Below are 16,156 nucleotides of genomic sequence, written 5' to 3' on the forward strand. Positions count from 1 at the left end.
CACCAGTGTTTAACGCTGCTAAGATGTCATTTTCTCTAACGCAGTAATTTATAGCTCAAGTACCCCTCGATTGCTAAGGGTTTCCTTGTCTGAACACAAATGGGATAATTACATACTCGGTCAATTACACTAATTCACATAAGCGCAGACATTGATAATATTTTCAGCACTAGATGTGGAGGATGATTACAGGGTTGAGAAACATAATTTAGCACTTGTAGTGCCATTACATAAAAAGGGAAGGACTGTAGATTTCAGCCGGGAAATTGTAGACACTGTCACAGTGATTAGTAGCCGACTGGATTCAGCATTACCAAGCATTTATAAAATATTGCTATACACATTACAATGTGCCCTGCCCTGGGCTTTTCTTTTATTCAAACCACCCATGATGAACACACAATTTAAATACACTCATTGACAAAAAAATAACGCACCAAGTAGGAGTTTGAATCAAATTAAACTATGATATAGGATGATATATGTAAGTGATTAAAATATTAGAGTGAAAGGATAAGTTTATTGGGAAAAACTGTACAACTGAAAGGAGGCTCTAGTACCCTGTTGGGGAACCTCTAGCATGGATACAAGATGGCATATGGTTGGGCAAGGAGGCATACAAGTTCCTTATGGAATCCCTACCACATTTGCCTACAGATGTTGCAGCTGGGCCTGTAGATCCTGCACACTCGTAGGTTGCACAAGCTGGCGTCCCACCTGGTTTTATAAATGCTGAATTGTCGATAAACCTAGTGATCGAGCAGACCAAGGAAGTGGTGTAATCTGGCAGAGACATTCCTGGGAAAACCTTGCTGTGTGTGGGCGAGCATTATCCTGCTGAAAAATGCCAGTTGGAAGACCTACCATAACAGGCAACATGTGGCTGCAGGATGTCCTGCACATATTGATGGGTCGTAAGTGCCCCTCATATCACTTCTAGAGTTGAAAGACTGTTATATGTGATGACTCTCCAGATCATCAAACCAGCAGTTGGAGCAGTGTGTCACTCCACAGCAAAGGCGGGATGGAAGCGCTCACCATGAGGCGTCCATACTCAAACCTGACTGTTGTGGGATATCAAACAGAACCTGGATTCATCGCTAAAGAGTATACAGTTCCAGTCTGTAGCAGTCCAGGTTTCTCATTAATGACACCACTGCAAACAAAGGCAACAGTGGCTGGCGGTCAATGGCAGGGCATGTAATTGGTAGGATGGTGGACAACAAAACTGTGGAAGCTGCTCGTGCAGGCTGGTGGATCAAACGATCCTCTCTACTGGTGGTCTGCATGGGTCGTCAAGAGTCTACTCGCAGTGTGTGTATTCCCTCTAGTAACCACTGCTCCAAACACCTCCTAACAGCTAGGTGTGAATGTCCTAGATGACGGGCAATTCGTTGGAAGCACCATACTGCTTCTTAGTCTAATCGTGTGACCCCGTTCAAAGTTTGTCAACTGGGCAAAATGTCTTTAAATGTGTTGTATAGGCATGTCTAGCAGTCAATGTTCTCTCACCCAGAGGTATTCTACCTAAAAGTAACCTCTCAGAACTTTTTTTGTAGGGCAGCGGTAGAAGCATTTTACACACTATTGTGGCAAGATCCAGTCTCCAATCAGACCACACCCGTAAACATTTACTGACCTGCATGAGACATAACTGCATGCCGTGTCCTCCCTTAAACAGTCACTGTACTTTCACACAATTTCATTTATTAGAGAATGGTGTAAATAGCACATTTCTAAATCATTTCATTTAAAATATGCCTGCTTCTACCTGAAAAAAAGCAGTAAAGTCAAGGCCACTAGGGGGCTCTCTTCCACCTAAGTTGCAGTCCCCTGTTTGTTGTCAGGCAAGATCAACGTAGAAGAGGGCAGAAATGAAGTGAGGCAGGTCAGACCTAGCTGAGATCCTGAGCCTGATAAAAAGAACTGCTTGTACGCTGCTTCTGATCATCAAAGAAGCCTCCTGCCTTTCAGTTACTGTGATCTTCTCCTCCTTATCTGTTCTGTGAGCTCAGGAGCTGAGAAACATAGTGGGAAGTAAGGTAAAGGACGGCACAGAAGTACATTAGTCTCAAAAACTGCACCAAAAACACACGTGTGATTCCAGCTGTACTCCTGAATGCAAGTCCTTGATTTTCATGGCATGTATTTTGTTTCATTGCTTAACCTAATACTCTACTAAATCCTTTTCATGCCCATAATTCTCTCTTAGGGCTTTATAATTTATCAAAATAAGTCATCCCCTGCTGATGCTGTTATGATGCTACATGGGCCCCGCTTCTGCGTACTGGTCCCTCTCAGAACAGGAATGGTACAGAATCAGGAGAAGAATAATGAATTATTTTACACCATGGGGAGCCTTTTTTTTAACTTAACAGCCAGACAACCTCTTTAAGCATGTTACCTAGGGTTGAGCGTATTGAAGTATCCGAAGCGGACTTCAATCCGAATTTCAGGGAAAATTCAATTCGCTGCAAATCCGAATTTCCTTGTGCTTTGTGGTAACAAATCAATTTTCCCTGAAATGGCTCTAAAAAAAAAATAATAATAATAATAAAAAATAATACTGAAATTGATGATCTATCCAAGGAAACCTCATCAATATCTAAAGAGTGCAAACCCCTTTTACTTTCAATATGTGTATACTTTTCACTTTGCAATATAGACCAGTGAGTCTGACATCAATAGTAGGCAAATTAATGGAAACCCTATTAAAGGATAGGATTGTGGAACATCTAAAATCCCATGGATTGCAAGATGAAAAACAACATGGGTTTACTTCAGGGAGATCATGTCAAACAAATCTTATAGATTTTTTTGACTGGGTGACTAAAATAATAGAAGGTGGAGGTGCAGTAGACATCGCATATCTAGATTTTAGTAAGGCTTTTGACACTGTCCCACATAGAAGACTTATCAATAAACTGCAGTCATTGAGCATGGACTCCCATATTGTTGAGTGGATTAGGCAGTGGCTGAGTGACAGACAACAGAGGGTTGTAGTCAATGGAGAACATTCAAAACAAGGTCATGTTACCAGTGGGGTTCCACAGGGATCTGTACTGGGACCAATTTTGTTTAATATCTTCATAAGTGATATTGCAAAAGGCCTCGATGGGAAGGTTTGTCTTTTTGCTGATGACACAAAGATATGTAACAGGGTTGATGTTCCTGGAGGGAAATGCCAAATGGAAAAGGATTTAGGAAAACTAGAAGAATGGTCAGAACTCTGGCAACTGAAATTTAATGTGGATAAGTGCAAGATAATGCACCTGGGGCGTAAAAACCCAAGGGCAGAATATAGAATATTTGACACAGTCCTGACCTCAGTATCTGAGGAAAGGGATTTAGGAGTAATTATTTCAGAAGACTTAAAGGTGGGAAGACAATGTAATAGGGCAGCACGAAATGCCAGCAGAATGCTTGGATGTATAGGGAGAGGTATAAGCAGTAGAAAGAGTGAAGTGCTTATGCCGCTGTACAGAACACCGGTGAGACCTCACTTGGAGTATTGTGCGCAGTACTGGAGGCCATATCTCCAGAAGGATATAGATACTCTAGAGAGAGTTCAGAGAAGAGCTACTAAACTAGTACATGGATTGCAGGATAAAACTTACCAGGAAAGGTTAAAGGACCTTAACATGTATAGCTTGGAAGAAAGAAGAGACAGAGGGGATATGATAGAAACTTTTAAATACATAAAGGGAATTAACTCGGTAAAGGAGGAGAGCATATTTAAAAGAAGAAAAACTACCACAAGAGGACACAGTTTTAAATTAGAGGGGCAAAGGTTTAAAAGTAATATAAGGAAGTATTACTTTACTGAGAGAGTAGTGGATGCATGGAATAGCCTTCCTGCAGAAGTGGTAGCTGCAAATACAGTGAAGGGGTTTAAGCATGCATGGGATAGGCATAAGGCCATCCTTCATATAAGATAGGGCCGGGGGCTATCCATAGTATTCAGTATATTGGGCAGACTAGATGGGCCAAATGGTTCTTATCTGCCGACACATTCTATGTTTCTATGTTTCTATGTTACTTACCTCATCCATTTGAGTGTGAAGATCAATTTTCCCTGAAATGGCTCTAAAAAAAATAATAATAATAAAAAATAATACTTACCTCATCCATTTGATTTAAAATCCTGCGCAAAATCTTGTGCACAGTGATGAATGAGATCACCTCGCCTGCCAGCGTGATGACATCATCACGCGCCATCCGAGATTTCGCAGGGGATCTTCAATCAAGATGGACACGATAAAATGAGTATTATTATTTTGTTTCACCGATTAACCCCTGAAAGCCCTACTTTTCTTTTATCCCAGATGCCGCGATCACTAACGAACGTGGCATCTGAGGGGTTCAAAGACTGGGTCGGCGCAATCGTCGTTCCCCATCATTGCACCCACTATTCAAAAAGAAATGTGCTTCATGATGAAGTCTGGAGAAAATTAGGCAAAGCCGCAAAGCAGAGAAAACATCTCCAATGTTACCCCTCAGAAAGTATATAAATAGCAGTTCTTTACTCTTATTACCAGAATTTATTTTTACAAACTCAGATGGTACACTAGTTCTCATTAGATGCAGATTTTATAATATATAACGCACATATAATGTATGACGCAGATTTATCTACAGGCAATGATACATGACCCATCTGTAGACAGCAGTTTCATCTTCTTGTCCCTCCTCAGTACAGAACACAATTAGGCCTCATACACACAACCGCATGGTTGATCCACATCCGATCAGCATTTTTTAGGGAATCGGATGCAGACCCATTCACTTCAATGGGGCCGTAAAGGATGTCCATTTCACAGCCCCATAAAAAAGATGGAACATGTCCTATTCTTGTCCATTTTGTGGACAAAGATATGACATCTTTAGAGGTGTTTGAAAAAATGGTTGCGCACACACCGCCAGGATCTGTATTTCCAGTAGGGATCGACCGATATTGATACCGATAATTTGTGAACTTTCAGGCCGATAGCCGATAATTTATACCGATATTCTGGGAATTTTCATTTTTGAGAAAAAAAAAAATTCCTACACAAATCTGCTGAAAATTAATATGTTTATTGTTAATGTGTATTTTTTTGTTTATTGTTAATGTGTATTTTTTTTTTTTATAAGTCTTTTTCATTTATACTTAATATTTTTGTGTTTTTTTTTTTTACTAACTTTTAGCCCCCTTAGGGACTAGAACCCTTGTCCTATTCCCCCTGATAGATCTCTATCAGGGTGAATAGGATCTCACACTGTCCCTGCTGCTCTGTGCTTTGTGCACACAGCAGCATGGAGCTTACCATGGCAGCCAGGGCTTCAATAGCGTCCTGGCTGCCATGGTAACCGATCGGAGCCCCAGGCTTACACAGCTGGGGCTCCGATCGGAGGAGCAGGGGAGAGGGGATCCTGTGGCCACTGCCACCAATGAGTAATACTGGGTGGGGGGGCGCACTGCGCCACCAATGATTAATACTGGGGGGCTTGGGGGGGGGGGGGGGGGGGGGCGCACTGCGCCACCAATGAAGATAAGTCTCTCAATCATTCAAATACAGGAGGCGGGAGCTGGCTGCAGAATCACATAGCCGGCTCCCGACCTCTATGAGCGGTAGCTGCGATCCGCGGCACCTGAGGAGTTAACTACCGCGGATCGCAGCTATCGCTCATAGAGGCCGGGAGCCGGCTATGTGATTCTGCAGCCAGCTCCCGCCTCCTGTATATGAATGAATGAAAGGCTTATCTTCATTGGTGGCGCAGCGGCCACAGCCCCTCCCCTCCTCTTGTCTTCTCTTCTGTCATTGGCGGCAGCAGCAGCAGCACAGGGGGAGGAGACACTGCTTCCTTCTCCCCTGTGCTGCGGTGGGAACACAGAACGCGCTGAGAGCAGCGCGTTCTGTGTTCCCCATACGTTATCGGTATATCGGCAAAATAGATGCCGATACCGTTCAAAATCATCAATATCGGCCGATAATCGGTCGATCCCTAATTTCCAGATCCGTGATTTGTGGACAGCAAAACGGATATGGTCGTGTAAGGAAACTATAGGTTATTTTACGAAGACCTGGAGTCTGCTGTCCTTCTACAAGCCAATGCCATGCATACAAAATACAAGGGTCCAGATTTACTAATGGAACTGCACTAAAAATCTGTTTAAAAAGAGGCAACAAGGGTGGAGTTTTTCAGGAAAGTGAGGGAGGCATAGGATGTGCCATTTTGCACTAAAATTGTTCCACAATTCTGGTTTAATAATCTGTCTGCAAGTAAACCAACCAATAGTTGGTAGAGAGTCAGAGAGAAGTATCCATCGCTGCACCAGATATACCATCCAGCCTGAGCCCCTGGTGCAGGTCTAGACAGGCGGTCTAAGCTCACGTCATCGTTAGGATTAGTAAATCCGGTTTGTTTCCTGAAGTTAAAAGGTTTGGTGACTCATTACTCATAGGTTAACCACTGATGACCAGTCCCTATTACCACTGGAGAAGCTGGTAAGCATTCCAGGCCACTCTCCATTTAAGCCTATAGGGGAGACGTGAAGAAGCTGAATGTGGTCACTCAATTATTCAATAGGTTTTCTTTCTTTGGGAAAGTTCCTTCAATTCAAAGACAAAAAGCTGCCATAAACACCAGCCCGTGCAGAGGTCAATGACATGAAGTCTGATCTTATTGTGTTATCACATGACTTCAAAAGGGAGCAAATCTGATAATATAATGGAATTGTTAGTCATGCAATATGCCTATAAATTAGCGGCGTGTCACCAAAGGGTAACGCTATAAAAAGCTTACACTGGTTACATTCTCTAAATAATACAGAGGATATGGGTGCTAAGGGAAAAGGCAAGCGGCAGACACGTTCTGAGTAATAAAACGAGCAAAATGTGTTAAAATAGTGCATTCGCAGAATGCAAATGATACTTTTCTACATGACATTCAGAGTATAGCAGATGGCACATGTTGATAGAGGGGATATTAAATCAACTAGATGTAATTATGTATCTTCATGATAAATCTGTATTTCCCATGTGTGGCGTTTTCCTTTAAAATACATCCTTTATTTATAATGTAATTCTTATAATGAGCATGACATACCAGAAAGAGGTGGTTTGTGGGAATGGAGGCTACAGGGCACACTGACTAGAATCTTATGTTCTGGAATAGGCGGCAAGACCGTCTCCAACTCCCTTAAATAAAAAAAAGAAAAGTTAAGAAAATCTATGTAGTTACCACATAAAGGCATTCATACCATACTTTTATGAAAGCCGGCTCAATAGGAGGCTCATAGTACGGCACATTTGCTGTGAGGCATACTGTACCTTGCTGTGAAATCTTCGGAGCTCATAAGTCTTCCTACTACGAGAATCTCATACGGCTTTTTATGGACTGAATCAATGGGAAACACAAATTCTCCAGACTGAGTTACCTAAGAAAGAAGAAATGATGGATCGGTCGACTAAAAACCGAATATGAGGGATAAAATATTTTATGATATGAGAAAATGGAAGCACTGCGTTGTGCACAATACCCCATGTTAACTAGACCAAGCCCTAGGAAGAGGCACTCTCCAAATCACGTTACTAGTACTACCCTTTCATTCAGAAACAGAGCCAAAAGGAAACGTAAAAAGAAGGTGGACAATGCAGGAAATATCACCGTGTGGTTCTGGAATTCTTAGGGATGGTTGTTGCAACCATCTTTGTAGGAGACTTATAATACAACAATTGATGCAATGTAATTCATAGGGTTTCCTGCTCGGTCATTCAGGTTTATTATACACATTGTCCAAACAGTGGTTAAAACTAAAACAAAAAAAAAAAAGGAAATAAAAATGTCTGCATTTTACATTGTTCAACTCCCTTTGAACAATGGTGCCCTGGAAGAGGGTAATTTACTAGGGATGAGCGAAGCCGAACCTCACCGGGTAGTGAAGGAAATCCGTTATAACGGAATATAATGGACTTCGATGATGGAATGCAAAACGGAAGCCTTTAAGAGGCATTCAGTTTTGTTCCGTCATAATACAAGTCTATGGCCAAGCATAACAGATCCGTCTGGTTTCCATTATGCAGGACCGTTTCCCGTCCTGCATTAGGGAAACCAGACGGATCCGTTAACAGATTTCCTTCATTACATGAACCCGGTGAGGTTTGGGTTTGCTCATCCTTCTTATTTACCACAGATTTAGTGATATTCATGACAAGTATGGAACTCCAGTAAAGTGAATTTCCACCCTGTACTATTTTTTTTCAACCCAAATAGGTTCAGAATTCTGGGTCCATTATTAGTCACAAACAGAATTCAATAATAATTCTGTATGCACTAAGCTCCAGGGCTTCTCCTAGTGGTGACAGCTTGCAGCCAGTGTGAATGCTTTCAGATCTGTTTTTGATCTAAAAATGACCAGATAATAAATGAGGAGAATTTAAAGGGAATCGGTTTAGTAGTGAAACACTAGGCAGGGGTTGGAGACAGTAGTATCATTACCAAGAATAGTGTGAATATGAAGTTTTATTCTGCCAGATTATGCTCCTGTCATTGACCTGGAGGCAGAGCTTCACAGCTCCTCCTCCCCGCTGCTCTGAGTGACATCTGTATCATCCAACCAGAAGACCACTACAGCTGTCGCTCAAACTAGGGGGGAGGAAGAGTTGTGAAGCAGCTCCGTGCAGAGATCACTTCACAGTGAAGGAACTCCTCCTGGACACTTGCAGGAGCAGACCCAGACCCTGGGGGAATAAAACTTCATATTCATACTACTCCTGAAAATAAAAGCTCCACATTCATTCTACTCTCCCCTGCCTCTACCTAATACTATTAGCATTTTAGCATATGCAAAACTACAGAAAGACTCCTTGTAAGGGTTCTGCAAAGCAAAAGGTATCGGATGATTATAAGCAGTGTCTTAAATCCTGCTTAGAGGTGTTGACTCACTTCAGCAAATAGCATTTATCGTGTAGACAAAGTTAAGACAAGGCACTCACTAATGTATTGTGATTGTCCATATTGCTTCCTTTGCTGGCTGGATTCATTTTTCCATCACATTATACACTGCTCATTTCCATGGTTACAAACACCCTGTAATCCAGCAGCAGTGGCCGTGCTTGTACACTACTGAAAAAAGTGCTGGACTATGTGCACTCCCGTGGTCCCGGCCACCAGAGAGGCCTCTGCTTTTTCCCATACTATGCAAGCATGATGCTGGATTACAGGGTGGTCGTAACCATGGAAACGACCAGTGTATAATGTGATAGAAAAATGAATCAAGCCAGCAAAGGAAGCAACATGGACAATCACAATACATAAGTAACTGCCTTAACTGTATTAACTTCATAAATGCCATTTGCTGAAGTGAGAGAACCCCTTTAAGTTGTCCTAAAAATTTAGAAATCACAAGAACATGTTGGTAGCAAAACAATGCCTCATTTTACAACAGTATCTTGTAAGGCATCCTCTGCAACATAGTATAATTACAACACATACAATATGGGCTGGGCAACGCAGGACAGTGCCCAACGTGAAATCCAAAACCATAGCCACAGCAAAGGAGGGAGTAAGCAGGAATAGAAAACATTGCTCTATGACCAGAGCATAATGGAGCCTTACCTTTACCCAGTGCCATTCTGCTAAACTTCTGACAGACCAATGAGGATACAGTTCTTCCTTCACAAATCTCAAATGTTTCTGCCTATTAGTCACCCAAGTTATCACAAGGCAATCCGGGGCAGCCAAGGCAGGTATAGGAAGTTCTTTAATTTTCAAGGGAGATAAAGCATTATACCTAACAAAAAAAAAAGTTTAGATATCATTTTAAAAATGCCTTAAATGTGTCATTAAAGAAGAAACAAGTCCTAGCAAGGAAGCAGAAATGTGTTCATTAGCATCAGGGAGAGGATATTTCTGCATAAAACAATCAAACAAAAGACAACAGTGACACCTAGTGGTTACACTGATCATATCATTCATAATGTCCTTCCATTGTCTATGTCTCATTCCTACTTCGGAGATGACTGATGTGAGTGCAGTAGTATAAAAATAGTGCAAATAGATTGTAAAGTGCTCTCAGAGGCCACTGCTGGTCCGTAAATAATTCAACGTACAACATCTTTAAAAGGGTGCATTTTAAGAATGGCTAAAAAAGAAAGTCTTACAAATATAGACTTACAAAGGTGAGTGGGGACGGGGGGAAAAAAAAAACATTCATGGTAGAAGAGTACGGACTTCTTACTGACGGCCACCATTTTTAAGAGCTCATTTATTCAATAGGGTTTGGGAAACTTAACCCTTACAAACAGGTTTTCTCACGTACCATAACTTAACACAATGGCCATTATCAACCTTAAAGATGTCAACTGCTGCATTTACATGAGATAAAGTGTGAGAAAAACCATCTCCAACCTTTGGACATGTAGACTGTCAGTACATAGGGGCTTGGTCATTACTTAGAGCACAGACTGCGTATCTGCAGGGCGGTGCAATGTAGTAACTGACCCTTCCTTTTCTTGAGACATGCAGAAAAAAAACTTCATTATATTATAACTCTTCCACTACATTATTTTGACCTGCAGGTAACTAGGGACGTATAAAATATATGGAGCAAAAGGTGAGGATATAGAAAGTGGTTCTCTTCCACGTGCCCAGATATACATTACACATCTATCCAATCATGAATGATAAGGGCAGGGAGGTCACAATGAATTCTAAATTCGCTATTGTTTCTCTGCAGTCCAACAGCAGAGGCTGCGTTCTTCCCACGTCAGCTTGTGTCATATCCCCCATTTGTAGAATACAGTAAACAGTTCTCATTCTGCTTAAGATTTTTCAGGGTCTTAAGTCTCCATGCCACTGCGCTCACCCATTATTGGATCACTCCCACCTATAAGCAGAGAAATTCCCATAAAAGTGAATTTCAACCTTAATTTTACCAACCTAAACTACATACGCTTAAAGGGAACCTGTCACCAGGATTTTGTGTATAGAGCTGAGGACATGGGCTGCTAGATGGCCGCTAGCACATCCGCAATACATATAGAAACATAGAAACATAGAATGTGTCGGCAGATAAGAACCATTTGGCCCATCTAGTCTGCCCAATATACTGAATACTATGGATAGCCCCCGGCCCTATCTTATATGAAGGATGGCCTTATGCCTATCCCATGCATGCTTAAACCCCTTCACTGTATTTGCAGCTACCACTTCTGCAGGAAGGCTATTCCATGCATCCACTACTCTCTCAGTAAAGTAATACTTCCTTATATTACTTTTAAACCTTTGCCCCTCTAATTTAAAACTGTGTCCTCTTGTGGTAGTTTTTCTTCTTTTAAATATGCTCTCTTCCTTTACCGAGTTGATTCCCTTTATGTATTTAAAAGTTTCTATCATATCCCCTCTGTCTCTTCTTTCTTCCAAGCTATACATATTAAGGTCCTTTAACCTTTCCTGGTAAGTTTTATCCTGCAATCCATGTACTAGTTTAGTAGCTCTTCTCTGAACTCTCTCTAGAGTATCTATATCCTTCTGGAGATATGGCCTCCAGTACTGCGCACAATACTCCAAGTGAGGTCTCACCAGTGTTCTGTACAGCGGCATAAGCACTTCACTCTTTCTACTGCTTATACCTCTCCCTATACATCCAAGCATTCTGCTGGCATTTCGTGCTGCTCTATTACATTGTCTTCCCACCTTTAAGTCTTCTGAAATAATTACTCCTAAATCCCTTTCCTCAGATACTGAGGTCAGGACTGTGTCAAATATTCTATATTCTGCCCTTGGGTTTTTACGCCCCAGGTGCATTATCTTGCACTTATCCACATTAAATTTCAGTTTCCAGAGTTCTGACCATTCTTCTAGTTTTCCTAAATCCTTTTCCATTTGGCGTTTCCCTCCAGGAACATCAACCCTGTTACATATCTTTGTGTCATCAGCAAAAAGACAAACCTTACCAGCGAGGCCTTTTGCAATATCACTTATGAAGATATTAAACAAAATCGGTCCCAGTACAGATCCCTGTGGAACCCCACTGGTAACATTACCTTGTTTTGAATGTTCTCCATTGACTACAACCCTCTGTTGTCTGTCACTCAGCCACTGCCTAATCCACTCAACAATATGGGAGTCCATGCTCAATGACTGCAGTTTATTGATAAGTCTTCTATGTGGGACAGTGTCAAAAGCCTTACTAAAATCTAGATATGCGATGTCTACTGCACCTCCACCGTCTATTATTTTATTCACCCAGTCAAAAAAATCTATAAGATTTGTTTGACATGATCTCCCTGAAGTAAACCCATGTTGTTTTTCATCTTGCAATCCATGGGATTTTAGATGTTCCACAATCCTATCCTTTAATAGGGTTTCCATTAATTTGCCTACTATTGATGTCAGACTCACTGGTCTATAGTTGCTCGATTCCTCCCTACTACCTTTCTTGTGAATGGGCACGACATTTGCCAATTTCCAATCTTCCGGGACGACTCCTGTTACTAATGATTGGTTAAATAAATCTGTTAACGGTTTTGTGTGCTTTTATTGTGTATAAAAAAACGATTTGATACATATGCAAATGAACCTGAGATGTGTCCTGTACATGAGACGAGTCAGGGACAGGACTCATCTCAGGTAAATTAGCATATTATCAAATCGGGTTTTTTAACACAATAAAAGCACACAGAGCTATGGGGACTGGGTATTGCGGATCTCAGCTTTTATTTACATTTGAGCAAAAAGTGTCCAGTCCCAAATTATTCATACCCTTCACAAACTGTCACAGTCTGTGGGAAAATCATAAGTTCTATACTATTCCAAATAGTCCAAGCTGTTCTAAAGCATCCTAATTACCCTGATTAATTGGGAACAGCTGTTTTAATCAACTCAACAGGTGAAAAACAGCAGCTCTCTGCAGTTGGTTTGTGGACAGACAGAAAACCTAGCTTTCTTCCCTTTTAATCCGAGGAGAGAGGAAAAGAAGAAGGAAAAGAAAAAAAAAGAAAAAATTCTTTCTGCAGCGCAGTCTCTTCTTTGTTTGAACCTTGGCTAAGTGATAAAAACCCAAGTCACTATTTGCGGCTTGCAGCGCAGAGGAATTACCGTAAGATAACCAGAGACATTTCTCCTTTGTATTTTGGAATGTCTCAAGGCAGACAATCCAACGGACACTGCACACTGCTGGGTTCCACGGATGCAGACCAAGGAGGACGCCACTTCTCCAGATAAGGCACACAAAAGTTTGCTTGGCCTTTGCAAAAGCTCATCTGGACAAAGAAGACGACTTCTGGTCTTCTGTGTTATGGTCAGATAAAACAAAAATGTTATTGTTTGGTCACAATGATGTTTCCTTCATTTGGCGTAAAAAAGGAGAAGCCTTCAACCCAAAGAACACCATCCCCACTGTCAAACATGGTGGTGGGAACCTAATGCTTTAGGGGTGTTTTTCAGCCAATGGACCAGGGAACCAAATCACAGTAAACGGCACCATGAAAAAAGAGCAATACATGAGGATTCTCAACGACAACATCAGGCAGTCTGCAGAGAAACTTGGCCTTGGGCACCAGTGGACATTTCAGCATGACAATGACCCAAAACACACAGCAAAAGTAGTGAAGAAATGGTTAGCAGACAACAACATTAACGTTTTGTTGTGGCCCAGCCAGAGTCCAGACTTGAATCCAATTGAGAATCTGTGGAGGGAGCTAAAAGATTAGGGTGATGGCAAGAAGACCCTCCAACCTGAAAGATTTGGAGCTCATTGCTAAAGATGAATGGGCAAAAATACCTGTGGAGACATGCAAAAAGCTGGTCTGCAATTATAGGAAGCCATTATAGCCAATAAAGGCTTTTCTATTGATTATTGTGAAGGGTATGAATAATTTTGGACTGGACACTTTTTGCTCAAATGTAAATAAAAGCTGAGAAATGTGTTTTTTTCCACAATAATGCCTCTTGTACATCGTCTTATTATCTTTTGTGAGACACCTGCGTAATTTCCCATAAAAAAAATTACTTGCTGGTTGAATAAAAGCAACTTTAAGTCAAAATTTGCCAGTGGTATGAATAATTATGGGCAGCACTGTGTATATATACATATATATATATATATATATACACACACACACACACACACACACTCACCTAAAGAATTATTAGGAACACCTGTTCTATTTCTCATTAATGCAATCATCTAGTCAACCAATCACATGGCAGTTGCTTCAATGCATTTAGGGGGGGGTGGTCATGGTCAAGACAATCTCCTGAACTCCAAACTGAATGTCCGAATGGGAAAGAAAGGTGATTTAAGCAATTTTGAGCGTGGCATGGTTGTTGGTGCCAGACGGGCCGCTCGGAGTATTTCCCAATATGCTCAGTTACTGGGATTTTCACGCACAACCATTTCTAGGGTTTACAAAGAATGGTGTGAAAAGGGAAAAACATCCAGTAGGCGGCAGTCCTGTGGGCAAAAATGCCTTGTGGATGCTAGAGGTCAGAGGAGAATGGGCCGACTGATTCAAGCTGATAGAAGAGCAACGTTGACTGAAATACCCACTCGTTACAACCGAGATATGCAGCAAAGCATTTGTGAAGCCACAACACGCACAACCTTGAGGCGGATGGGCTACGACAGCAGAAGACCCCACCAGGTACCACTCATCTCTACTACAAATAGGAAAAAGAGGCTACAATTTGCACGAGCTCACCAAAATTAGACTGTTGAAGACTGGAAAATGTTGCCTGGTCTGATGAGTCTCTATTTCTGTTGAGACATTCAAATGGTAGAGTCCGAATTTGGCGTAAATAGAATGAGAACATGTATCCATCCTCTGATGGCTGCTTCCAGCAGGATAATGCACCATGTCACAAAGCTCGAATCATTTCAAATTGGTTTCTTGAACATGACAATGAGTTCACTGTACTAAAATGGCCCCCACAGTCACCAGATCTCAACCCAATAGAGCATCTTTGAGATGTGGTGGAACGGGAGCTTCGTGCCCTGGATGTGCATCCCTCAAATCTCCATCAACTGCAAGATGCTATCCTATCAATATGGGCCAACATTTCTAAAGAATGCTATCAGCACCTTGTTGAATCAATGCCACGTAGAATTAAGGCAGTTCTGAAGGCAAAAGGGGGTCCAACACCGTATTAGTATGGTGTTCCTAATAATTCTTTAGGTGAGTGTATATACACACACATACATATACATATAAATTCAACCAGCACTGTGTATAGTGAAATAGATGATGTGCCAACAGATATTGCTCGATCCAGAGACCAAACAATATATCCAAAAAAACTTACAGCTCTTCACTTGGAAAGAGGCATACTGTATATTTGGATGGAATTTTCTGGCAGCTAAAGCTGCTCATGAAACCAAGAGTTTTAGAGGTTGTAGTGTGCTGAATGTGCCTTAGGCCTCAAGCACACGGCTGTTTTGGTCCACATCCGAGCCGCAATTTTGGCGGCTCGGATGCGGATCCATTCACTTCAATGGGGCCGCAAAAGAAGCGGACAGCACTCCGTGTGCTGTCCGCATCCGTTGCTCCGTTCCATGGTTCGCAAAAAAAATATAACCTGTCCTATTCTTGTCCGCGTTTTGCGAACAAGAATAGGCAGTTATATTAATGGCTGTCGTGCCATTCCGCAAATTGCAGAACGCACACGAACGCCATCCGTCTTTTGCAAATACGCAATTTGCGGACCGCAAAACACACAACGGTCGTGTGCATGAGGCCTTAAGATGGTAATATTATTCTTTTCTGGTTGTTTAATCCTCATTTGTGCTCTGCCACTAAAGAGGGTACCAGCTCTGTGGTAGGCCATGTTGTGCTTCGTTGCCTCCATCAGCTGATGCTTGTTTAACCAGGGCCAGCTAGAGTGAAGCTGTACAGACCTTACTCCGACAAGTGCCTGCTTCTGATGTTTTCCAATGACCCATGGTCACGTGAAAAACAAGGAAGTGGGAATAAATACATTTAAATCAATGGATATGTGTGCTGTCCGTGAAGAACATAGACAGCACATGTCCTTGAGTCACTGGTGTGGAAACAAGTCCTTAAGGCTAAGTGCGATATGCGCTCCAGAAACACACGTGTTTTACTGTAAATTTCAGCATTTTTGGCATTGAGGTTTTAACAAGATGAAACACATTTTTTAACGTTTCACAATC

The 16,156-nt window shown here is 41.7% G+C and overlaps 1 protein-coding gene across 2 annotated transcripts in view; it reads right to left on the bottom strand.

Moving 5' to 3' along the window:
* METTL4 (methyltransferase like 4) overlaps positions 1 to 16,156 on the bottom strand; it is a 159,141-nt gene that overhangs the window by 73,569 nt on the left and 69,416 nt on the right. Inside the window, exons 5-7 of one of the 2 annotated variants that reach the window (XM_040432947.1) lie at positions 9,601 to 9,775; positions 7,314 to 7,420; positions 7,090 to 7,181 (exon numbers count right to left, since the gene is read on the bottom strand). In XM_040432947.1, coding sequence (XP_040288881.1) covers positions 7,090 to 7,181; positions 7,314 to 7,420; positions 9,601 to 9,775 — 374 coding nt within the window. The remainder of the gene's footprint in view (positions 1 to 7,089; positions 7,182 to 7,313; positions 7,421 to 9,600; positions 9,776 to 16,156) is intronic. The other variant, XM_040432948.1, reaches the window with a different exon arrangement.

This window comes from Bufo bufo, chromosome 5, assembly GCF_905171765.1.
Source record: "Bufo bufo chromosome 5, aBufBuf1.1, whole genome shotgun sequence".
NCBI lineage: Eukaryota > Metazoa > Chordata > Amphibia > Anura > Bufonidae > Bufo > Bufo bufo.